This window comes from Orbicella faveolata, unplaced genomic scaffold, assembly GCF_042242905.1.
Source record: "Orbicella faveolata isolate gen_17 unplaced genomic scaffold, um_ofav_v1 contig_46, whole genome shotgun sequence".
NCBI lineage: Eukaryota > Metazoa > Cnidaria > Anthozoa > Scleractinia > Merulinidae > Orbicella > Orbicella faveolata.
The window spans coordinates 7647506-7673760 of NW_028301576.1; the positions used below are offsets into that span (position 1 = coordinate 7647506).

A 26255-nucleotide genomic window follows, 5' to 3' on the forward strand; every position below is an offset into this window, starting at 1 on the left:
TCCTTGTACGACTCTCGTGCTCAGGTTTTGATAAACTATATGTATGATATAGATAAGTAAAATTTTGGTCGTGGTTCAGCGGTTGTTCTGATGTCTACCAAGTTCGATACATTTTAGACATTGTTAACGGTGTGTATAAATTTACAGGACTTAATCCCATCGATAACTTCACCTCCATCGTCGTTTTTAAACTTCGATTTTCTTTTCTGAAGAAATTTTATTAACAGTAATCACGCCGTGAAGGCTATGAAGACAAGGCAGGGCAAAACCGGTTGTGAGTTAATTTTATTTGGGGTTTTGCACGTATTCTGTATTCTGGAGGTCGTTTAACCTTGCGTAGTTTCGCACGTGATTTCAATTATCCAATCAGAAGATTAGATTAGCCTGCAACATTACCTTAATAGGGAAACAGATTTAATTTCTTCGACTGGCATATTTATTGACATTTATTTTCTTAATTTTCCTTCCGAACTTTTTCAAGGCTAAAATACGACTGGAGAGAAATAGTTTATACCGTCAGCCGGTGACAGAAGCGAAGACTAAGAATAAGAATCCCAATGGAAAGTTTACCTTCTAGCAGTCAAACTTATCCGCACAACGATCGGATGTTGTATTATAAAACTGCAGTGTGGAGGAAACTCGACCAGCCGCTGTTTCGAAAAAATCGAGCCCAGACTCCATAGAGCTAGACCATAGGTTTTTATTCAGATGTGGAAAAACTTAATTTCTATTTTCACCTAGATAAAAAAAAAACAATTTTTTGAGTGTCAGACCGTCAGGATAGAAACATCTTTATGTTTGTGTATGAACTTAAAAGTTATTTCAAGTGAAAACAGATTATAGAAAACAGTCAACCATTGCGTTCTTTGGTCCTAGCGTTGGAGATGGCATGAAGATCAATTTTCCAAATCAATGTCTAACGCTGCAGAAGAAGACGGATTAATCACCCCCGATGAAATAATAAACCAGGCAGTCATTTTCTGCTGTCATTTTGGGAGAAAAAGGTCAAAAATTCGACCAAGACAAACCATTTGTTTTTATTAACGGCTTCCTGGTTATGAATTCGAAGGTGCCACCGCCGGTTGGCTATCATCATAAAAAAAAAAAAAAACAGTCAAAATCACATTGTATCAATGTAGTACTCTGTATTGATCTATTACTCTGGCTTAACCTTTAAAAAACCTTATCGAAAAGGAGCATCTGATTGCAGACGATGTTATGGTAGTTAGAATTACGTATGAAAAACAAATAACCTTTAAATGGGCATATTTGCAAAATAGAAGAACGCGAAGAGTAATTTAACGTTAACAACTCTCATAGAGGAACATTAATGATAGATCAGTTAATTTCGATTCCATTTGGCATAATTTTTTATTATCGTTGACATAGGTGAGTCCACAAACTTAGACATGGCTGTTTAAGGAAAATGTTATTTCATCACGTTCTTCCCATTGATTATCAGATCTTGAGATTTTGTTGGAATATTATCAATCTTGAAATAAATTATCTCAAATTGAAATGATTGAGAATCTGAAAACATCTTCCTAAATTCTTCTCTATCGAGTTACATACCACGAGTAGAAAGCTGAGAAGAGGTGAAATACCGTGGGAACAAGATCTGAAGCTAAGCGTTTTGACAGGCTTAATTATAGAGTTCTTCCAAACAGTTTCTATAAAGCTAACGAGAAAATAGTTGCTCTTTCTTTTAGAAAACGGAAAAAATTATCAGCGCACGCTTTCCGGCAGGGTGACTCCTAACATGCAATATAAAGTTTATAAATGTAATATTATCAATTTTCAAGAAACCCCTTTACACTGATAACACCAGTGTCAAAATACCAAACTTTTATGGCACGTTTCAATTACTGTTTGATATGTTAATTTGTATCAATATTAAGCTCATAACTTCATTGCTTATTACTTTTAATCATTTTTTGTGATGTATTTTTTAACCGTATGAAACGGACTCAAACAAGTCAAAGTTATAACGCTCGAGTATTATAATTCTGATGAGTAAAAGTCTTATTTCGCTAACCCAGTGAACAGCAAAACAACATTTTTAAAACAAAAAAAGCAAGAACTTCGTGATTTGTCATCAACTTTAGTTCATTTCCAACACTATTTGTTCAGCAGCAGCCATTGTCACGAACTTTGTCTTGAGACCAATTACCTTGCTCACAGATAACAAAATTGCACTGAAAAAGAGTTTGTGTTCTATAGATAAACAACATTTTATAATTCTAAAATTGATATATTAAAGATAGGGCCGGAAAGCGTTCTGTCTGCTGTACAGAAAGCGGCTTATTTTTCTTCATTACGTGTATCCGCGTAGTTTATGGACCGTTAATAACTGGGTGCAAATATAACAAATGTATTATTTTTGGTGAGAAGTGAACACCTGTGCTCTACCTATAGTCCAAATGCATTTTGCTTTTATTGAATATTTCTGTAGAAAACTTGAAAAGCTAGTAGCACAGATTACAAAAAAAAATTCACAACATTTGCGAATACTCCACGTTTACTAATAATTCATTGTAGTAGACGCAATAAACTAAAAATAAAACAATGAAGCAATGACAATTGGCATTTGAATGAAAAAGTGATCGTGGGTTAATATTTATGAATTGAAACGAAACGAAATCCCAACTACTCGTAACCGAGTTATATCAGCTTATATCGATTAACAACGTTGAATTGTAGTTAATTGTTTCCTACCTGAGACTGTTCACTAATAGACAACAGTTGTACTTGTGAAGTCTTATTTTGCAGTGGGAGCAGCTTATGATTTTTAAAGGGTAGAAGAAAATGACTTTCTTTTTCTAAGGTTTGCACGGTTGCACGATTCAAATCTGATTCAAAAAAATTGTTATCTATATTTTTCTTTGGGATTTTGATTCATATACACAACAAGATTTTACTTGTAATTCTCTTTTTTTCCTTGCTCTCTCGATGTCTCTCTCTCTAGGTCATTAACGCATTTTAGACATCAAAAAATGTTATTGAATAAAATGTCAACAAAGACATGATGGTATTTTCATAACCTATAGAGCATATTACTGGCTAAAACAAGAAATTCAATACAATACACCGGTCCATCAATTATGATGTACTAGGTAAAAGAACAATTTAGATTACTTATTTCTTAGAGGGACGTTTCGTTTTTAGTTTGAGTTTAGCGTTTTTCTTTGAGATGGATTAACCCCACGTGAAGTTAATATACACAAATTAACGCCTAGGCGACTAGGTCTCGACAGGCAACGAAATACGTTTATTCACCTACGTAAACAAATTCCATATCGTCATTTCAGGTGTCAGTAGCTTGACGAAGCTGAATTGCATTAAGTTACTTGGTTTCTGTTCAATTATTCTTTGTTCAGCACTACCAAGGGGTACATGGCTATGCTTTAGCCTTCGTCTCTTTTAGATAATAGTTTTTAACCTCTTCAGAATGAGGAAAAGCGATTCCAGTCTAATACTTCTGCTATGTTTAACATCGTTCTGGAATTATGTAGGTGCGGCCGGTAAGTATGTTATTTCTTGCTTAACTGTTCATAAGGTTATAGAAGAAAAATGGTTTTAAAACCGAAGGTTATTCATCTTTTAATAGTCGTCAATATTCTCGAGGTTTTGAACTGATCATTAATTTTCTGTTATCGCAAATACAAAAGCATCACCTGATTTGAATTCCAGGTACTTGAAAAAAGGAAGCATATGAGCTAGTGTATATTATATCGCAGTTTATCAAATTGATTGGGAAAAAACTTGTTTGGCTCAAGTAAAATCTTGATTTCGAGTGGGTTATTTTGTTCGACAACCAAGGCACCAACCTTACAAACAATATGAACTTTAGAGATTTTTGTGCGCAACACGTTCAACTTTGAAATCCCCTCTGGAAAAAAAAAAAAAGTTGTTTTACGCTATATCACCGTGTTAGTTAAAAAGCATAATTGTCGTCTCAACCGCTTGATAGTTTCGATAGCTTACTACAGAATCAATAGTTTCTGTAGTAATTTCTTTACACTACGCTGCTTTCATTTTACAACAACTGATACCTGTTAATAGATTATTTCATGAGATGTTCTTTACCCTATGTTCAGCAAAAATAATTAATAAGGAACTAACTAAAATTATCACTTTGTTTATGGATGAAAAGGATGGAATCTTACATGTCAATTTGAACGTAAGGAAAAAAAAAGCCATAAAAATGCATCACGGTTTTATAAATTAAAGGAAAAATTGGAATAGTCTATGAATGCCCGAGGTTTTCGTTTACAAGGATGTTTCTTAATATTTCCCTCCTGGTAAAGTTTCTGGGAACTAATTCACTTTGTGAATGGTTGTTGTTTTGTTTTGTTCATTTTTAAATCTTAAGGATGACTTTGTCTCGGTCATGGAAATGTTACGTGAAAATAGCTCTGTTAGCAGACAAAACGATTCACTGTTCCTTAATTCTCTCAGTTCTATTACTCATGAAAAAGCAAGCTCCATAGTAATTGTAACAAATTGTAACATATCTTCACAAGAATTCCCATTGCGTTTTCTTTACTAACTTCTTTATTTCGATGATACTTTTTTGGCGCGAAAGTGGACGGCGGTTGGTCCGGTTGGTCAGGTTGGAGTGGTTGTGCACCGGGTGTTTGCGCGGGAAATCAACGTATTCGAACAAGAACTTGCACCAATCCGCTCCCAAGTGATGATGGAAAGTACTGCGACGGAGAAAGTGCAGAGGGGCACGATTGTTTGAGTAAGTTTGAGTACTTCATCTTCTTATTCTTCTAGTTTAAGCTATAATATGTTGAGTTACATAAGGGACGGCGAAGTTAACAACTTAAGCGACCTACAGCCGAGTTCGCGATCATTCTCCGAAAAGAGGGTGAATCAACCAATCGTTTTATTAGACTCTAAAAAACTAAAGCTTAAAAACTAACAAACAATAAAGAATAACTTTCTCCTGGGCGCGATCGTGTTCTATCAACGATTAGTGGAATTCTACTTTCACACTAATGCAAATGCTACAATCTGATTGGCTGAATGATAGTTCACAATCAGCCATTAGCTATAGTGTGCAGTGGCTGGAGGTCGTCTACGAAATAACGAGGTTTTTTTCGTTTTACCAAAGTTTAGAAGAAACATCTTGATGCAAATGGATAATTAAATTAACGGTTTCTTGCCGGCACACAACTTCAATTTCAAATGACAATTTAATCCGAGCGATCTTTCTAAGGCACAAAGTTTAATAATATGTCAAAAAGTAATTGGACACCGTGACTTGAATTAAGTCTCAGTTAGAATTCTACCAAGACAATTAGATCATTCCCTCTCTATTTCTATGAGGAAAAAGTTGATGAGGCCGAAGGCCTCTTCGATTATCACCTCACGGAAATCTCGAGCTCATAACAAAAAACTTTGCTGATCCAATTTTCATTGTGCTTCTTATTGTATTTCTTATTGTATTTTAGAGTTTTTATCACTTACGTTTTTAGCGCTTAGTGCATACTTAAATATTTTATCGATCACTTTTCAAATTCTCATGTCTTAATTTGCTATGTTACCGTGCAAAAATTTTAATCATATTTTTAACTGAAACAGATGCCCTAGTTTTTATCTTATTTTTTTCTTTGGCTTATAAGTTTGACTGAAAATTCTAGCGGGCTGGAGAAGAAAAAATATATATATATGAAAAGACGTCAATCGCCATCCCTGCTGAGTTCTATTTGCCATAGAGATTATAGAGATTACTCAGTCACTTCTTTTTACTGTTAGAATCCTTCGTCCAACCTGTAAATAAAAAATAATAAATCAATAAATAGACAAATAAATAAATAAATGTGCTTAGCTACACCTATCTAGTTTACGAGCATGCCAATTAAACTGAAAGGAACAAATGTCTCAAATAAGGTAGTAGATCGTCTATCAATATAAAAGTTAGATACTGATTGATATCATGATAGGCAAAAACAGTGCCCATTCACTGATCTGTGACTTTCCTGCTGAGTATTTATTCAGCACAATATGTCATTAATTCTCCCAGCCATTACATTGTACATGGAGAAGAATACTGATCGATCTGAACCTAATCGTCATGAAATGTCATTCCAGTTGACGGCGGCTATACAGAATGGAGTCAGTGGTCTCTCTGCGAAAACCCGTGCGGAGGATCCATAGTCAACAGAACCAGAGCTTGTACTAACCCTACCCCCACCGACGACGGGAAGCCATGTTCTGGAGCCGCATTTGAAACGAAGCTGTCGTGTATTTCTCCGTGTCCAAGTAAGTCAAATTTTGGGGGTCATTATTTCCTTCGTTTTTTACATATTGTTTTCATGTGTCTTTTTGGCAGTACGATGTCGACTTAACTGCTACAGTACCCTTCTCCACGAACGTTTGTTAAGATCTGAGAAAAATGCTGGGTTGAACGAGTGGAGAAGAGTTCATGGCAGCGTGCAAGGGATCAACATCCAATCTAAGGGCTTCATGCTCCTTCAGGGGTTAAGCGTCGACACATGAAGATCAGCCACCTAGCCTCTCGTGATCAGATTATACAGAACGGTCGTAACTCTTTGCACTTACTTATCGACTTCCAATCGTTGAAATAATTTCACATAAACACCAACTTGTAATTTGGAACAAAACGTTTTTCTTTGCCAAGATTCCCTTTACGCATCTGCTATTTTCTCCTCGCTGAGTGCAGATGAGTGTGGGTACAGCCCGACGTCTAACGATCGTTTACCAAGATATTCGAATATTTCCGAAGCAAATAAGCAAAGATATTGTTTCCTCTGTCTGTCTTTCTTTAGCTACTCCTCTTGATGGAGTTTGGAGCCAGTGGGGTCCGTGGACACAGTGTTCTCAAACATGTGGGATATCAGGAGGAACAGTCTTAAGAAGAACCAGACTGTGCAATCAACCACCACCAATGAATGGCGGTCAAAGCTGCCCTGGTAACGACACAGAGACCGCAAGAGCTTGCTTCACACCTTGTCCAGGCAAGTTCGCTTTGAGATTAATACTGTTTGCTATGAATCAAAATAGTTTGAATAAATATATTCGATTTAATTTTGCAAAACAAACAACAAACCGTGACAAAAAACTTATATTTTACCCCAGAGTTAAAACTAACTTCTCACAATATTATAAACTTAACAAAAATGATAGGGCTGCTGACTACCCGAAATAACTAATAGGATTAAAAAATTCCAGGCAGCCAGTTAAAAGAAAAGATACTTTACATGTTTAGGTCAGGGACACAAACAAGCAAACAAATAAACGTAGTTACGCACACAAAATAATGGAAATAAATAAAGTTAAACTAACTACCAGATCAGTTTACTACAGATGGTTGCTTGCCTTACTTCCATTGTTTGGCTTAACAAGTCAAGTTATATGCTAAAGCTTGATCGCAAACTATATGATGACTATTATTTTTCGTGATTTGTCAACAACCGTAAAGTTTTATCGCATCTTTTGAGGGATCGCTTCTTTTGAGGGTCATTATATTTTCGGAACTTCAAAGTTACATGTCCCGATATCTTAACATCAGTTTTTTTTTCAGTTGATGGAGGTTTCGGTTTGTGGTCAGAATGGACAACTTGCAGTCAGACATGTGGAACTGGTACTCAGTCTAGAAGTAGAACCTGCACTAATCCTGTTCCCGCCAATCAGGGACAAAACTGCTCCGGGGAGTATGATCAGGCAAAGAGCTGTAAACTGACGTCATGTCCAGGTAACTCTCGTTTCAGGGCTGTTGATAGATACTTGGGTACAGATCTAGTCCATAAACTTGTCATGACGGATGTCAGAGCAAGCGCAGTGGAGCGAGCTTCGTTATTGCAGTTAACGCCGTTACCGTGAAACTTGGCATAAGTATTTGATTTAAAGCTGAAATTTTACAGAAGGGAGTAGCAACGGGTGACAGGCCTACGCAACTTCTAACAATGGAAACATTTAAGCAATATAGCCTCTTTATATTTTTGCTCTTACGAGCGTACCATTTTTGAAAGGATGTTCCCTTTTTAAAGGAAGTGATTGGTGGCACTTTAAAGATTTGTCGTAGGAAAGGTTGATTTTGTATCAAGTGCCATTTTTGTATTAAAACATATTTGAGGTTGGGCACTGATGGTTGATATTGTGTTTCAAAAGGCAAGATTTGTTTTGAAGAACTATCTTTACTCTGGAGAACTGATTTCCTTTTCTGTTTTCCTTTCCTTATTTATGATAGAAGGGACTCTATCAGATTCTTTGGGTAACCTCTAGCAATGAATCGGCATGTAATTTATGGGTCAAACCCGGATATGTTACATAGGAGTTACGTTACGGTCCGCGCGTCTTGAAAAGTTTGGCCTAAATTTTTCAATTTGTTCTTTTGTAAACCGTGTTTATCTTAATCATCCTAAACCATTCTTGTTCCTCCCAAACGTAAATTAATGAGTTCCAAGAACCTGACAAATATACTGGGACGTTATTTATTATAACCTAACATCCTCCTTCTGGGGAAAATAACAATTAGTATAGACTGAAAAGAATAAGCACTGAATAAATGACTTTAACATAACTAAAAATAAAAAATAAATAAAGCTGAAGAACAATATCAACTGAAAAGGTGATTATTTTCTTAAGGTGCTGTTGATGGCGTATTTACAACTTGGACTGCCTGGACCACATGCTCCGAGCCCACCTTCTGTCTTCAAGGGTTTAAGACTCGAACTCGAACCTGCACCAATCCTGCTCCAGCAAACGGCGGCGATGACTGTGTGGGACTATCACAGGAAAATAAAGATTGTCCCACAGAAGCAGACGGATGTTCAGGTAAAAAAAAGTGTCGTTTTCGTAGTACACAAATGTTTTGTGAAAGTTGCTCTGAAATGTACATGTACATCCTAGAAATAATGCTGTTAAAAGAAATGCTCCCCTAACAGACAATAGCTCTCGTGCATCTATCCTGAGGAGAATGTGCTACCTTCTAAATTACATTTAATTTGCGAATGGTTACACGCTCAAGTCTTCTCGAATAAGGACTAAAAACCGTAAGCCCCGTCTCCTGCATCTTCGGCATTACATGGTTAGCAGGGAACGTTACAATCTCGCACACTTATCCCAAAGAGTAAGACAGGAGTTTCCGTTGTTGTGGTCTGCTCTTGTCTCATGGGTTGGTGCTTTACACGGGGTTAACCTCATTTTGCCTTTCCCCCTTGCACAGAATTGTCCAAGAAAAAATTGCTGTCTATGTCTGTGACCTGAAAAAAGTCAGTGCATTTTCCTTTGCCAAAGAAGTAAAACATTGTTTACTGTCAGAACAATGCTCTAAACAACATCATTAAGCATTGTTTACCAGGTTTGGTTAAATAACTCTTGGGGGCTGTTCCTTTAACCTCTGGGTTGCAAATAACCATTTTGCAATGCTGTAATTCTTCCCCATGGAATTTAAGTTTTCCTGCTGTGGGTCAATAAAGATTATTGTTATTGCTGTTTCCTTATTATAGGTTAAGTTAAAAAAAAGGCTTTCAGCTCTATAAATATTCCAGTGGCCTTAAATTCGCACTAGACCAAGTTTCGTATGTCAATCGTTCGTATGGTGTGATCGTCCGGGTGAGGGTAGTTCTGAAAAGAACTGTTGTTGGTGACTGACGTTTCGCAACCTGAGCGGAAGTCATCTTCAGAGTCATTTGATTAGTGTTTGTCAGTCGATGATGTTATAAGTCTGGTCCGTTGACCGTAATTGGTCAGTTTAGCCATGATAGCATTGGCTGAAGGGCTCGTGTAAAGTTTGTCATCAGTCGTTGGTGGGTTTCTACACGTCTATTGTTAGTCAAATTGGTCGGTTTTGGTCCATGTATTGTTAAGTCGGTCTGTCAGAAGTCCGTTTGTCGGTTTCGTTTCCGTCGTGGATAAGTCGTTTGTAAGGCGCCGGTAGTTGTTGACATCTGTTAAGAGGCGTTTGTTCTAGGTTAGTGTACCAGCTTTCCAGAGTCAATCGTTGAAAATAGTTTGTACTGTAGGTTAAGTACTGGGGAGAGTCCCAGTCAATATTGTAATTTGTGGTTTTGAAACCCACCAATGACTGATGACAAACTTTACACGAGTCTTTCAGCCAATACCATCATGGCTAAACTGACCAATCACGTTCAACGGACCAGACTTATAACATCATCAACTGACAAACACTATTCAATTGACTCTGAAGATGACTTCCGCTCAGGTTGTCGAAACGTCAGTCACCAACAACAGTTCTTTTCAGAACTACCCTCATCCGGACGATCACACTATACGAACTACTGATACTCCTGGGTTCAAACCATTTACTATGTTCGTATGTCAAGGTCGACTCCCTTGGTATAGAAACCAGACATTAAAACTCGGACGACAAAAGCTAAGATCACTAAAGGGTCTGAAGGCTTAAAGTTTGAAGAGAAAAGAATGCTCCCTCTGGTGGCCTTTATGACGTTAAATGCCTAATTACAAAAGATGACAAATCAAAGCTCACTATTTCTTGTTTTATGCCAAACGTTCCTAAAGTTTTTCCAAATACAGCCAATAGTTACATTTTCATTATACAAAATAAACTTGCAGTGATTAAATTGTACAACGTCAGACAACTACAGTGATCAAACGGAGACGTTCTTACTTCTTGTTCTTAGTCTTCCAACCCAGCAAGCCAGATAAAACATCCGCAGACCCTACTTCCTGGCTCGCTCTCGAGTGTAAAGCAACAGAAAAGTTCTCAGCTACTGGAGCTTACAAACAGGACATTCCTTCTACTGTTTATTCAAGCTTTGGTTTCATGCAAACTGAGCTGGAAAGTGGATGGTTTGCTATTCTTATTGAAGCTGATGATAAAGATGACTATGGAAAGAAGAACCTTACTAAGGTTTGTGAGTCAGATATGAAGGGCCAAATATGAATTACCAGCCAAAGACCAATATCAAATTCAATATGATTTATTTGTTAATAGAGGAAACAAAAAGAGGCTTACTTTAACAATATATCGCAAATGTTAGAATACACCATAAAATCGTAGTAACGACTGAGGTGGCTTTTTTTTTTTTGAGGGGGGGGGGGGGGAGCGAGGTTTCATCGCTCTGTCAAAGTTGTTGTTATTGTACACACTTTTACTGTATGGCAAATAGAAGGAAATATGATGATGACGACGACGACGACGATGATGATGATGATGATGATGATGATGATGATGATGATGACGATGGACACTATGTCATGAACAATGAACCACAAGGACGATGAGAAACTCTATACCTGTCAATCACCCTTGGGTACTTCAACATAAAAATAGAGTGAAACAAACTCTACAAAAACTTTCATGATTTCAAAATTTACGAAAAATGTAATTTATCATCAACTAAGCCTGCAGAGGGAACATAATTTATAATTTCCACTTTCAGGTATGTTTTGAGATGATAGACCCGTTGACCATTAAGAAAGTCGTGGACAACATAGCAAAATACTACGCGAACATTGACGCTATACCGGGGTGGACTAAGACCGAGCAGACGGAGTATGTTCTGGGCTTTTCCATCTGGATTGATGACACTCCAGCTCTCAGGAAATATGAGTTCCAAGTCGACAAATCTGCAAAATATGTACCGATAACCGGTTATGAGATGACCGATGTCAGGTTAGTAGAAAATTTGCCTTCAAAATATCTATATTTTTGTTTGGTTCTTTTATATGTACAGTGAAGCTAAGTTTGTGAACGATACCACAGTCGCTTGAAATTGAAATCAAAATAGCTAGTTACTGGACATAGGTATATATACAAAGTTGTTCTAACTTTATGCCTGGAGCAGGCTTATTTTTTGTGCGGTATTTCCGTTCTTTTCAGTTTTTTACTCGCGACTTTTACTTATGACACTCTTTGCAGAGCAGGAACAAAATTTGAAGTCCACTTTCCCAGAGAGCCAGTAAATTTCAGTTTCGCTTTCCCCAACTTTAATACTACTTGCCATTGTAGTTACCAGTAAGGTACGACAGAGGGCAAACGACAACAAAGTATGCTTGTACTTTGATGAAATTCATGTTTTCAACTCATTGCTTCGCTCATAATCTTCCCGTCCTAGCTAGACATCAGTTCTGAAATAAATTTTGACTGGAAATTATCGTTTATGAAGCAAACATTATTACAAGCTAAGACTCACAAGATTTCAGAGGCTACTTGCAGTGTTCCACCGGGCCACCGAACCTCTATTTTCACTTGACCAACATCAAGATTTTCTTGCTCTAAGCTGATGATCGGACCTAGGTTTTTCTCTTTGCCTGTTTTAGTGAACGGTAGTTTTTTTTTTTTTTTGCTTTTTTTTTTTGCTTCGATTTAGGTTCTCCTACTACACGGAGGGAAATTCACAAACGTTTAAAGCTAAGGGAAGTTATACGTTGACGACTGGAAATGTATTTGATACCGAGGTGAAAAAGGATGTCCAAAGTGGATCAGTGTACGCCAAGGGAACGGCTGAATCTGGTACATTCATAGATATGATGTCGTCCTTTGGCATAAATACCAACTCTTTACCGGATTTCTTCGTTAATGCTCTAAAGTAAGTTACGTTTTATAAGCCTTTTTGCACATTTAACGAAGTTTAGTCAAAACTGTTTGAAGTTTAGTTTGTTGAGCAAGCTCCAGATGAGTACGTGTCAATGAAAACGATAAGCTATTAAGTAGTACTTTCCTCTAGTGCTCTATATTTGCACTGCATCTGGGACTTTTTCTGGTCAACGCAGAGCTTTTCACTCCGGGGGGGGGGGGGGGGGGATAATCCCTTACATGGCTTATATAGGTATGTGAGGCCCCAAAGGGTAATGGTTTTTCAGCCGTTTTGGTCATTAATAGGGTATCGATTCTAGCCATTTTGATCATTAATAGGGTCTGGTTTTCACACTCTAGTCTTGAATTGGGCATGATTTTTTTTTTAGAAGAAGCTACTTTTCATCATTATCGATAAGTCCGATCAACAAAAGCCCTTCACGGTGCCTTTAACATCGGTCTGAACTATGGAACTAAGTATAAGGCAGGTCTGAAACAAGGTATTGATTTAGGGCCAGGTCATGAAAAGGGTATTGAAAATCGCAGATTGTGGTCATAAATAGGGTAAGGGTTTTGGGAAGCGGGTCGCACACCCCGACCCAATTGTTCTCGGAGTACCCCCCGGGTTTTCATTTTGAACCAATTAAGATAGGGTGAACGTACTTGCGTACACTCCGCCCTGCATTAACTGCTGGCGGTGACTTGTCTACTTCTAGGGGAGCTGGAATATGGGATTTCACCATGAAGCCTGTAGAATTACTCAGGAAGATTGACAAAGTCGGAGTCTACCGCTTTACTGGATCTATTGACGCGGGAGGTGTTCCAATTCACGTTGAGATCATTACGGGAATAAGATTTGGGCGGCCAACATTCGCTGTTGGTTTCGCTTTTGATAGCGAGTCTTTCGGTAAATTATCCGAGAAATTGTCCGGCATTGGAGTAGATTTTCTGGATGCTCTTGGCTTAGAATTGCAGGTAAGATTTATCCCGCATCTTTTAATCCATGACAATGTTCTGTTAGGTTGACAACAGTGCTCACATTTTCAACAACTATTCAAGTTGTTAACACGATACGTTTTCCAATTCTATTCTCTACTCATCCTTTTAATATTGTTTGGATCAGAATTAAGACTTCCATGAAGCTTTTTCCTTGTTGCCCATACATGAACCTTCTAATTAATAATAATATTGATCGTGAATAAAATGATTAAGTCAAGGCCATGTCAAAAACGTCTCTAGCCATGGAATGGCCCCCACTCACAGTTAGGTACCGTGGCCACAAAAGGAAAAAACGAGAGCATAGAAGTGGGAACTATTGTGAAAATGAACGGTCGGCTTAATGAGCCTCAGTCCATTACTGATTGTAAATGATCAGAGTTTAGACGTACTATTTTTTTCTTTTTTTTTGGTTCATAAATACTGATTGGTTTTCCGACTAATAGCGAAGCACCATAACTATAGGAACAGAACCACATGCATGCATAGAAATAGAGACCATGATTAGCAGTATGGATCGAGAGCATGCGCCCTACGACGAAAAGCGTCGTCAGACGGCTGACCGCTGACCACGTGCTAGGTTTTGATTGGATTGCAGGTTCAAGCCAAATTAACATATTGTGATCAAGAGTTTGGCTAAATCTATATATTACGTTTGTATTACTTCGTTTAGATTGGTATATCTTTTCACCCGACTGAAGAGATAGGATTTCAGCAAATCGTAACGGACGCAGAGACCAAGTTTTCGAAGGAACCACTTCATACCCAGGTCACTACTACTGTTCCAAAAGGTTAGTATTTACTAACGGTTATCACAAAGTATTAGCACTTGCGTCTAAATGCTCTTGAACACAGTGCAGGTATTTGTAAATGGAAAGTTTTAATTCAAAAAGATCTAAAGTTGACACTTCTTGGAGAGAAACCTCCGGTTTTGTAAGCTAAAATTCGTCGCGTCTAACATTCTATAGGTAGCCTGGATTGAAATTGTTAGTCAGGTGGTAATATAAACGGCTTCGTAAACGTTTTATTCCAGTCTATTTTAACATGGCTAGCTGGCTTATTCCTGCAACATCCCATGAACGTCGTTCAAACGTTATTCTTGTGAAAAATAATTATATAAGAGGTTAAGGTGACAAATGTTAACATTTTGTTGGGTTGGAATTTGATAGAAAGTGAAAGTAAAAATTGCATGCAAAATATTTTCTTTAATTAGCCGCTGCAAAACGTTTACACGCAATACTGGATGTACTTGAGAACATGTATTTTCGATCTTCTCAAGACCTTTTGAGGAGGAGTGGAGACGTTACGCTATAAGAGAGGAAACTTATTAAGCAGTCATTAATTATCAAGCGAATATAACAAAATAGACGAAGGAGACTTTTTTAGGTCTTATTTCTGCTCAATAAAAATGCAGTTAATTCAAATTATTTATAAATTGGCTCGGCTATTTATATATTGGCTCGTCGGAAGGTTTATTAAAAAGTGGAAGTTACGGAGGGGGCTTATTAGAGGGGATGTTTAAAAAGGGAAGAGGGCAAGGGGTTAATCGAGTATTGGCCACAATGTATTACTCCTCACCAGTCAGCCAGTGAATTACCAACTGTGTTTCTACTAATCACGTGATTTCAATTTACTGTCATCAATTTACCAACTATATATTTTTATCTATTTACTTTTGTACAATGTATCTATATAGGTATCTTCATGGCAGCCCAACTTGCCCTACCCAAAGACTGTAGTGGCAACGCATTCTGTGAAATTACAAAGATGATCATAGGGCCAACGGCTATTTTTTACATCACTGGTCAGTTTGAATGGAAGAAAATACGAGTCGCTGTAGGCTTTGCTTACATTCGTATCTGGGATGGACTCTACTTCGACAAACTTGAGTTGTACGTAGAGGTAAGTCATCGCTGAACAAGCACTGCAAGAGGTGAAATATACACATATACACAACTGGAACGATGTGACATTCCCAGAACTTTTCAATATATAGACAATAGCCTCCATTTGGCGCGGAAGTATGCTCGGATATTTGTTTCGAGAAGCTAACAGTTTTCCGAGAGTGAAGCTCGAGGAAAACTGTGGGAACAGATAATGTCCAAGGACAATATTCGAGCATGTATTTTCGCGCCAAACGGAGGTTATTTGCGTTTATCATCCTTCAAAAGTTTTTCGCAACACGCGGTTTTGAAAATTGGGGAATATTACTCGGATATTCCCCAGTTTTAGCTAGGGCAAATTCAGTCACGTAATGCGTTTAGATCAATCGCGCGCGAGCGAAAATATTTACTCGATTATAATAAAGGATTTGCCGATGGTGCCTCATCTGCATGATCCAGCAAACATATAAATATGTTAGGCTTAGTTCGTGGCCTTCCTTAATGTTTTTCGAGCTAAAGATAACTAAAATATTGAAATCAGGTTGGACGAAACTTGAAAAGAGTAAGTCACCGCCGTAGGTGTGTTGCCGGTAGAACTATTAGCTTACCAAGTTTCAATGGTCTCTTCTGCAAATTGACCGAGATAGCTTTATTTATATACTTGATGTAATACTGGGTCGAGTGGATGACTAAGTCCTCTCATTTGCATATTTTATGCATTTTTCAAACTTAAATATCCCTTGAATATAACCAATGCATATTTACAAACAGTAAAGGGCGTTTTAATTTAATCTTTCCTGGAATTGTATGTGATACTATAGGAAAATTCATTACCTGACGAGGGGATTCCGCGTTAAGTTTCACGCGAAAAACCGATATCGCACGAATCGCGAAGCGATGGGTGTGATATCGGTTTTTTAGGTGAAATTTAACGTGAAATTCACGAGTCAGGTTATAAATTTTCCTTGAATCGCATAGTCTTCCTCTTAAATGAAAGAATCTCCGTTTCATTTACGTTTGTGTGGATGTTGCAATACTCAATGGGCGCTCGAGAAAAGCCATTCCAGTTGAATCCATTCCAATTGACTTCCACTTTCAAAAAGACTTAAGTTTGTTTTCGGCTCTGTGGACGGCGATAGTGATTTTAAAAACATGGGTAAACGGGTCACTGTTTCTAATTGTTTTTGAGTTGTTGTTTTGTTGTCGCTCCAGTGCAATATCACGCAAAGCCTCGCTTTCATTTTCAAGAGTCGCAATTCCACGCTGAATACCTCTCCTAGGTAACCAATCAGGGTGTGAGAATTCTCTGAGCAAGTTAATCTTCTTTTCTCTCCCAGGCCGACTGGAATGCCACTCATACACATACAAAATTAGGATTCCGTGCAGACATCAAGGTGCCTGTCAACGGTGAAATTGAACGTGACGGTATAATCGCTCCTAACAGTGAACTGTGGCTCTTTGGTGTGTTGGAATATGATTTCACGGAACAGAAAGTGTCAGGAAAACTGGGCATGCGTGGTATGTGGCGGAAGGCATACACCATCCCTTGGCTTGCTCTGGGGAACATATTTGTTGGGTAAGGATTTTGCCTGGGTAGGTAGTTTCTTAAAAGAAAAACATATTTTGAGCAAACGCACCTGACGTTTAATTTTAACCTCTTGCTAACCGAGCGCGAGAGCCGTACTGGGGAAATATTGGCAAGTAGTAGCAAATTCTGAATTTGCCGGCATTTCAAACCAAAAATAAAATACTCGGCTTATGAAAATTTCAATGGAAAAGTTCCATTTAGCAAAATCCCGTCCAAGAATCAGAACGGTCGGATTTGCCTTCCCATACAATAAAACTAAATATTTTTCAGAAGTACTTATTTCCTGATAGATAAACGTCCACTCATTCAGCTCTTTTTATTCTTTGACAAGTATTTGAGACCAAAGAAAATAAAAGATTAAACATTCTTTTCAGATATTTAAAAGTTGATCGATCTGTTTAAGGATTAAAACTACAGCCTAATTCCACTCCAACCCTCGAAGCTTGAAAACGTCTGTGAAGTTTTTAAATAATGCTTTTTATTTTGTACTGTTTTGTTTTGTGTTTAGGTATCTAACTAAACCTAAATAGACAACTCTAATTATTTTCTGAGACTATGTCAACCAAGCGATAGTATGTCCATTCGAAGTGTTTCTCCCTGGAAAAAGCGATTTGAAAAGGAGAGTACATTTTAATTGATTAAATAGAGAATTCTAACAAAATTCACACGTCGAATGCACTTTCAGCTCCTTTAAAAAATGTTTTTCTCATAAATCACAAATCGCATATTGTCTTTTACTTGTTTGCAAAAGTGTCTCAACATTTTCCCCCCTGATTGTTATGTTACTGCCACACGGTTTACCGCTTGTACAGTTTTGAAGGCTGGCTAAACACCTCTCTTTTGGTCTCCTTCCTTATCCAAAAAGCTGGTTTGCAGATGGCACATGCAATGACCTTTTTACCATTTACTACCTTCGCTCCACAGTATGACGTACAAAGTCGGAGCGCCTATACCCATCACTGGTGTACAGTTTGGAATGCGAGTAGAATTTGGATACGACTGTCTAATACCGGCAGACTTTAATAACGATGTGAGTATATAAACGGCATAATTTAACATGATGTATATAGCATGATTTCGTTATTATCTAGGTAAATCCAGTTGGCTAGATTTTCGTAGTTGAAAATAACGCAACTAAGCGGGTTACATTAACAACATAAGAGACAAAAATCAAAGCTTCAAGACACTCATTTAGTACATCTGCATCATGTCCTCGTTTAAAAACTCTCCTCCCCCTCAAAATAATTGGTAGACATATTCACAACAAACAACCGAATCCATGGTTACAACACAAGGCACAAACACTCCTTTCGTCTTCCATTATGTAGAGCTAATATCCAACAATTCTCTGTTTTCTATATGGTGGTCCAAAGATCTTGATTAAACTCTCTTTCTCTTGAGATCACTGACTCTTTATTGTTAGAAGAAAATAATAAACTGGCAAACTTGCTGCGGTGGGGATGTAGCAATACTCCAAGTCACTTCATGCCACGAAAATATTAAAATATATATTAAATTCCATTCAGGGTCATTGTTTCGGTGGCAGTGGATACGTTGGTGTTGGAGAGCCGCAATTCTTCTACGCGTCTATCACGGCGCTCACGCTGGGAAAGATCATCAGACTTTTGGGATTCACATTTCAACTTCCTCCTCCTGTGGCGGAATCAGGCTTCCCAGAAGGCGCCGAGGTAAGATTGGCAATTCTAAAGTGAGGCACTGGATCAAAAACATGATAACCATGTTCACAGCTACTGATAAGAAGTGTAGAATAATTCTACACTTCTTATCAGAGAATGAACGAAGATTGAAAGAGCTAGCGGAAAGAAAAAAAAAAACAGAAATGACAGTGAGAGGATTCAGCTTCTTGGTTTTTTTCCCTTCTTTTTCTTCGGCGGGGAGAAACAGAAGTCCGTGAACCTCAGTCTGAAGTCAAGAAGACTTTAAATTAGCTTAAGTACTTTTAGCGCGCATTATATTTTCAAGCTCAGGTGCTAACGGCTTACAAGATCCCATCAATTTCCTTTAGGGGTTGGAATGCAATTTCCGTGAATTTTCGCACTTAGTGATCGAAAATAACATTCGGATCATCTTCTTCTGGAATGCCTCGATCAAATGGCGTAGGAAATGACAGAGCACTATAGGTAGCCTGTAGTACAGGCGTTATTTTGGAACGGAACATTCGATTGACCAGGTTTTCGATGCTTCCATCTTGAATTGTAATTGGATGCTTGACCGGTAGAGGGATTGGTCAGATTGCGATGGCGACCTAATGCGTGGCTTGCGCTGTCACGCAATAAAAAAAAAAATTCGAAAACCATTCGGTGGATAAAGTTAGGAAATTGTGATGTTATAGGAGATTGGTAAAGTAGACACTTCTCCAAGTTTTAAGTCTGTGCGTTTTCCTAAACTTCAGATATTCGTCGAAACATTTTGCACAAATTTACAGAGCCCAGAATGGAGCCGCCATGTGGGTGTACTTCCGTGGGACACAAACATGGCGGCCGGAAAATAGTGTAAACATCTGGAACTTACTTTGTCTATCTAGGCGGCTGATTATCTGTACTGAACAAACAAGCATTTACATAAGCACTTTTCCTAAAACTTTAACTTCTGAATAGGCTAAAAATCCCGAGATAAGTATATATTTTTCGACAAGCGCGTTCATAGCTTTATGTCACGCACCGCCATAACTCTGAAATTCAAAATGCGCTGGTTACCAGACGAAGCAAGGTATTGAGCTGAAAAGCTGTAAGCAGATATAAATCTACCCCCCTCTAATGCCTGATGAGGATAAAAACTTTGATGGCTCTTTAGTTTTAGATTTTAGAAAATGATGACGTCACGTGCAAGCCAAGGATACGAGAATGTGCACTCACGCGCCCAAAATACGCCTGCAATTTTGTTCTTGAGGGGTGGGATGGGAGGGGTAGGCGGGGATTGGTCTTATTATCTTCAGTATAGGTATCACACGGAGTATTACATGTATGATCAGTTTGCTATTTTTTCGATTCTTTTGTTTGAACACTCTTCAAGGAAGTAAGAGCACCATACACACACATATCATCAAGAGTTATTTGCACTCTTTTGATATTTTCAGGGTTCTTATGCCACGGCCGATTTTGATTTACGTATTGCTGGTGGTCCGTACATCTACAAGGGTTTCATGATCAAAGGGCGAGTTAACATTCTAGGATGGGAGATTTACGCGCATGTCAAGTTATCAGATGTGGTACGTAACACTGTCAGTGGCAATTGTATAGAGTGTTTTCATCGTGCACGTATGATCTAAATTTCACCCTTCTCAGGGACAATTAAATACTACATCCAGTGGCAAGTGCCATACATCAAGGGATACAAGATTAATTAATAACTGCATTTTTATCGAAGTGCTTTCTGAGGCAGTTAACTTGCTTTAGGTGATATATGAGAATTTATATATCTGTCAGATTTTGTAAATGAATACTTATAATCCCTTCAAATGTTTACCTTATTTGAAATTTTTTCCAGGCTGTTTTTGTAGACTTGAAACCAGATCCAGTCGACATCTTAGGAATTGCTAAAATCTCGCGTAGCCCGACGAACACGGAAGAAGGTCCTTGGTTCTATGTTGACTCCAGACAGACTCCGCCCTTCCTTGAGGTAAAACAATAGTACAGATTATTAGATAAAGTGACAGAACGTAGTGGTGCAAAAATTTGCTTTCTTATTTCTTGCAACTAAAACGAATTTTCGATTGAAAAGGAAGTGGAATGGCACGTTACAGAACACTGCAGCACGGCAAACAAAGAGAATGAAATCACAGCTTGAACTTAACACTTAAGGGTGGACCATTTTAAAAAACGTTACGAGTGTATCAGGTTCGGAAACTCACTATTTCCCTTTGGATGGAAATGATTTGACTCTAATTCTTCTGTTCTAAGTTGCATTTAAGCCCCCGAGTACCCTCTCATATTCCTGAGTAAAACGAACTCTCATCTGTGACGCAAAAGCACCTTTCCCAAGGTGATAACACAGTGATCCCAGCCAAATCTTGAACCTGGCCGGCTTGACCCGAGCCGACCATTAGGCTTGTAATGACGCTGTATTTTTAACGGGGTCTTTTTATTTAGGCATACATCGAAGGGTACACGGAGCTGCTGGGAATTTCCACTTACTGTCGTTTGAACTTGACAATGACCCGGATGGAGTTGCTAATCCGAGGAAGCTTCCTGGGGCTAATCACGGCTGAGGTGTTTGTGTCAGCAAGTTACAGCTTAACCTTCGCTGGTGCTTCGTTTTATGTCAGAGTTACAGTGGACTTGACTGGAATAAACAACGTAAGAAAATTACTCCAGTTTTGGAATTTTCGTAGTGCCAGTTCGAATTGGTGGCCTTACAAGGAAATATAAAACCTAGTTGACTTTTTTTCCGTCATGTCTGCACAGCCAATATCTGCTATTTTGCTAGAATATATTAAATTTCAATCATCTTGGACATTTTTAGGGATGAAAACAACTGGCAGATCTACATGTTTTACAATGGTGAAAGTGTGCAGACATCTTTTTGTTTGTTTGTTTGTTTGTTTGTTTGTTTTTGTTTTTTCCTTTTTTTGAAATCTGGGACTAAAAGATGCTGTTCGATAGAGGAAGGATAAATAACGTGTCAGTGAATGTAACGCACTTGCACAGGCCATTGCGTTACTCATTAAATCCTTACAATATATGTACATTGAGCTCCATGCATGCAGGTTTTCATTACTATAGTCGTCTTGGGTATGTACTTGTGTGCTCGGTGTAATTAATGTACAACAGCAAGTTAATAGCGCGATCTATATTAATATCCAAGGCATACATCTGTTTAACAAAAAGATTCCGTGTTGCCTTGCGTCTGGTCAGTAATAGATCACAGATGAAGTCAAAGTGTGTTATGAGCAAAAACGCGGCACACGAGGCGATAGTCGAGTGTGTTACCGAAATACTTACCACATTTTGATGTCTTCTGTAATCTAATACTGAACAGACGCACGGCAACATGGAATCAGTTTGTTTCATATAATAAAAAACAACGTTAATCACGTAATCTATGCGTCATATTTTTAACTGATCATAAAGAAGCTTACAATGAAAATGCGAGAATAATTAACAATTATTCATCGAAGTGGAGGTAAATATCCATCACTTTTACCGACACTGAGGTGAACAATTGTGTTAGTATATACCACACAAGCTGCATAATTAGCGGACCAAAACGTTATTTGATGTGTGACAAGCGGTCGATTATTTAAAAATCTCTCGCGCCGGCTGCTCGGAGGTGAATAGTACTTGCTAATCACCTCCGAGTTAACCAATCAAAGCACTATGTATATACTAATTCGAGATATTACAAAAAAACCTCAATAGACTCACATCCGTACTCAGCTGAACGACGAGTGCAAATCGCCACAATAATCAAAATTCCTCTCGCTCTCCTGAAGAACGAAAAATCCTTGTAAATTTCGGAAATGGTTAAAACAATAGTGAATCTAAGTATGCTTACCATAAATAATTTTTAGAAATCCAAAAAAATCGTTAGAATTATATAACACCGATAGTACGTTTAGACTAAATTTTTGGAACCACATTCTTTCAGGCTTTGGATGAAGCAGCGAAAGCGGTCAAAGCAGCTTTTGATGCAGCAGAGAAAAGCTTGCAAGATGCGCAAAAAGCTGTTACTGAGAAGAAAGAGGAATGTAAAAGAAAACTGGAACTCAAGTGCGATAACTGTAAGAGTCTTAAATGCAAACAAGCGCAAGACGATTGTAAAGGGTTCATGGATGCAGCTGGCAAATGGATCGGCAAAGCTTTATCTTCGGTTAGTGATGATTTTTTGGGGGCGATTAATTTCCAAATCTGAACCATCCGCAGGTTGGAGGGTTCTTGGCATGCCAGGGTAAAAAAAAACTAAGATGCCTACCCTCTGTAGGATTGCCCTCTACTGCAGGATCTTGTTCGGAGCAAAGGATTGAGGTGAAATTAATCCGCCGCAAACGTCCAATTGCTATTTTCGCTTGAAAGGTTTATGGAGTCTAGTTTTGGCCTGCTAGTTAACTATCCGCAGACCTTTATGTTTCCCATCCCAGATTTCTGGATACTGTAATAAGTCATATTAAACAACCGCAATCTTGCAGGCTTACACTTCTTAAATTCAGTTACTTGTGTAGGGCAGACTCACCTTTAAATTACCCTGTCCAGCGTATGGGTGCCTCCATAACGGATCACTCGTCTCGTTAAACAAGTAAACTAGTTTAAGTACTGACATGTTCCACCAGAGAAATGGCTCAATGGTGTTCGTTTTCGTTCTTACAAAAAGTTAATATTTCGAAAGTTTTTCTTTCAGCCTCCTCGGCAAACAAGACGCGTTATATCGTTGTCTGCCTACTGTATGAAGAAGCGAAAACCACTTTCATACTTTGATAGTTCTTTCCATTAGTAAGTGTTTGAACTTCAGAAGGTAAAACATCTGGCGCTTTCAATTTGACTAGAATATCCAGAACTTTCAAAATGGGGACACATAATGACATAGATCGATTTCTCCTGGGCAAGTTTGTAGAAAATTCGAGAATGGCTGAATTTCCTAAATGCAAACCACTCAAGCGAGAATATTACCTTAAATTTTCGAAAATTTAAGGTGGCTCTGAACCCCATGTACAGATTTTTGTAAACTTTGCCAAAAGTTCAAACTTATCATGCTTATTAAAATTTGACAATATAAAATTCTTCAATTCACCGTGCCTTTTTTGAATTATAAGCCCCTAAAGCTGTAATTGAGAGTGTTTTTCGCAGGTCATACTGTTGCTATGGTAACCTATTGCGTCACGAAAATGATAGCAACGTGTTCACCAATGATTGGGCAGATTTTTAATAACATAATTGTAGCATCAAGTGATACAGAGTAGCTATAAACGACCCATCACAACCTAAGTGCTAGAAACTGTTTTGAGCCACTTTAAAATACGGAGCTTGTAAGCAATGATGACGGCTGGAAAAAAAGGGCATTTAAGAAAAAGCAGTTATAAACGAACCATCACAATCTAAGTGCTAGAAACTGTTTTGATCCACTTTAAAACACGGAGCTTGTAAGCAATGACTACGGCTGGAAAAAAATGGATTTATATTTTGCCTTTGAATTTGGCTTTTTAGTGCACCAATTGGTCTCGGAACTTGTTCAAGCTAAACATATAACACCAGCGTTCAACTCCAAATGAAAATAAGAAAATTTCGATCAAGAGAGCTTGAAGGTCTGTTGCTGACGATTTCTTCTCTTGGAACTAAAAAACGTTTTAACAAAGCCCTGCTTTCGGACTGACAGACATTTCAAAGTCGTTTTGTTGACGCGGCAAAAGAGCAAAGTCAGTGTTACTGCTCAACCATCATGTGAACATTCCTGCAAATAAAACTTGACCATCATTCTCGTTTGTCCATATAGGTTGGAAAAGCCTTTAAGAAAGCGTTTAAGGGCTGGAGAAAGAAGCGAGAGTTGGAGAAGATGCGAAACGAAGATTTTGCCAGTCATGTCCGCCGTCGTCGCTTCGTCAGTAAAATTATCTGCGAGGGAGTTGTTGGAGGAGGATGTAACGGTAATCAATCAATATTTATTTATTTTTCAGCCTACTTGATGGCTACAAGGAACCTACCGATTGGGGACACCCAAAACTATTTTGTTTAAAATGTATATCGTGTTTGACTCTTAAACACTGTTGCTATGAATAAGGCGATGTGAATTTCCGCATCAAGCAGGTTAAATAAAAAAGAAATTGCATGAACCAGGAGCCTAAACCAAAGTCCGTAATCAGGACGTTGTTATTGTGCGCGCACATCACGCGCTACCTAATGCTCCTAATGCGTGACCAGAAAACACTAGAAAGATAATTACTGGATTTCGTGAGGCTCGCTTGTTTGCGGTAGTCGGTGACCAATAATAAGAAAGCAGGACGTTTCGTGGTTCCGGTCTTTTTTGTGGCGAAGCGTCCGAGCGTAAAAAGCTGTTTCTGAACATGCCCACAGAGAACAACTGCTGTGTGACGCGAAAGAAAGCCGCGAGAAAAAAGTGGCCTTGTGAACTCCTGGGGGTTAGGGGGGGGAGGGTAGGGGGGAGAAATACGCGCGTTTCGCCCACAGGATTTCAGGCGGCCATTTTTTCTTGCGGATTTCTTTCGCGTCACGCACGATGATCTAAGCGAAAGAGGGACTACTCGTAGTCTAAACTGCGTGATTAATGGTATTTCATCAACCATTTTCTTCTTAGTTGTAATGGCCCGCTCGTCCTTAAATGGATCACTTCATTTATTTATTATTTTGTCCCTCCATTAAATGGTGGATCTGGAGAGTTGCATTTGCGTGGAGTGCAACACAAAGTCAAGTAGTTTAGAGGTCATTTCCATTTTTTTTAGACTAACGTCAATGACCTCTTTAAATCTTCTAACGATATGGTTCAAAACGGGAGTGGTCACTTCATCTTAAAAATTTAGACTGGCAGATTTGCGATTGTGCTTTTTTTTTTGGTCTTGTAACAACAAAACAAAGCGAACAACAATCAAATCAAAATGAATACCGAGTTTCAGCGGAGTCTGTGTTGCTTCTTTTTTTAATAAACTCGAAACTTGTGACTATAAACTGGGAGATACAGCATTTGAAGAATTACGAGGACTACTACCTCAAATTTTCCAAGGCGGTCGCTTGCGACAGCCTTGGCTTATACGCAACAAACCTTTTATTGTGTGTTTTCAGCGGTGGCGAGTCTGTGTGAGGGAGCGTGCAACGTGGTGAACCATATCACGAAAGGTCTGTGTAGCGTATTGGATGTTGCTGTAGCTTTTCTGAAGTTAACTGAGGCTGCCACTAGATGGGTCGGCAAAGCTATTAACTTCCTTCTCACGGCCTTTAGAGTTAAAAGGTAATTTAGATTAATCGCTATTTGTTTCTGTTTATATGTAACGATACTACTACTGCAAACACATCTGACCGGTAGATAAGTGAGCAATTTATTACAAAATATATCAATTATTTACACTGCATTAATCAGAAGGATCACATACCACAGTCTAGAATAGACTAATAAGACGACTGATGAAATATACAGCCTGGACAAAACGATGAGTACACTGATTTCGAATAATGAAGCAAATTGTTCTGTGACTGTCATAGAAGAGCTATCGTAAGGGCTGTCACAAAAGGGCTATTTATTCAATAAAGGACCGTATCACTTTTATATGTGTATACTGTGATGTATGTCCAAAAAG

General features: G+C 38.3%; 1 protein-coding gene and 1 long non-coding RNA gene across 2 annotated transcripts in view; one reads left to right on the top strand and one right to left on the bottom strand.

Annotated features, from left to right (window-relative positions):
• The window catches only part of LOC149098203 (uncharacterized), a 443460-nt gene that overhangs the window by 197770 nt on the left and 219435 nt on the right, over nucleotides 1-26255 (bottom strand). The gene's annotated exons all lie outside the window — the stretch shown is intronic.
• Nucleotides 3355-26255, top strand: part of LOC110040832 (uncharacterized) — a 50765-nt gene continuing 27864 nt past the window's right edge. The window contains exons 1-21 of the mRNA XM_089277558.1: nucleotides 3355-3521; nucleotides 4586-4744; nucleotides 6100-6270; nucleotides 6798-6986; nucleotides 7553-7723; nucleotides 8617-8805; nucleotides 10635-10864; nucleotides 11397-11629; nucleotides 12327-12545; nucleotides 13249-13507; nucleotides 14202-14319; nucleotides 15225-15430; nucleotides 16749-16987; nucleotides 17924-18029; nucleotides 18526-18687; nucleotides 20097-20228; nucleotides 20507-20638; nucleotides 21109-21315; nucleotides 22607-22828; nucleotides 24443-24593; nucleotides 25744-25909. Coding sequence (XP_089133684.1) covers nucleotides 3449-3521; nucleotides 4586-4744; nucleotides 6100-6270; nucleotides 6798-6986; nucleotides 7553-7723; nucleotides 8617-8805; nucleotides 10635-10864; nucleotides 11397-11629; nucleotides 12327-12545; nucleotides 13249-13507; nucleotides 14202-14319; nucleotides 15225-15430; nucleotides 16749-16987; nucleotides 17924-18029; nucleotides 18526-18687; nucleotides 20097-20228; nucleotides 20507-20638; nucleotides 21109-21315; nucleotides 22607-22828; nucleotides 24443-24593; nucleotides 25744-25909 — 3734 coding nt within the window. The 5' untranslated portion in view covers nucleotides 3355-3448. The remainder of the gene's footprint in view (nucleotides 3522-4585; nucleotides 4745-6099; nucleotides 6271-6797; nucleotides 6987-7552; nucleotides 7724-8616; nucleotides 8806-10634; nucleotides 10865-11396; nucleotides 11630-12326; nucleotides 12546-13248; nucleotides 13508-14201; nucleotides 14320-15224; nucleotides 15431-16748; nucleotides 16988-17923; nucleotides 18030-18525; nucleotides 18688-20096; nucleotides 20229-20506; nucleotides 20639-21108; nucleotides 21316-22606; nucleotides 22829-24442; nucleotides 24594-25743; nucleotides 25910-26255) is intronic.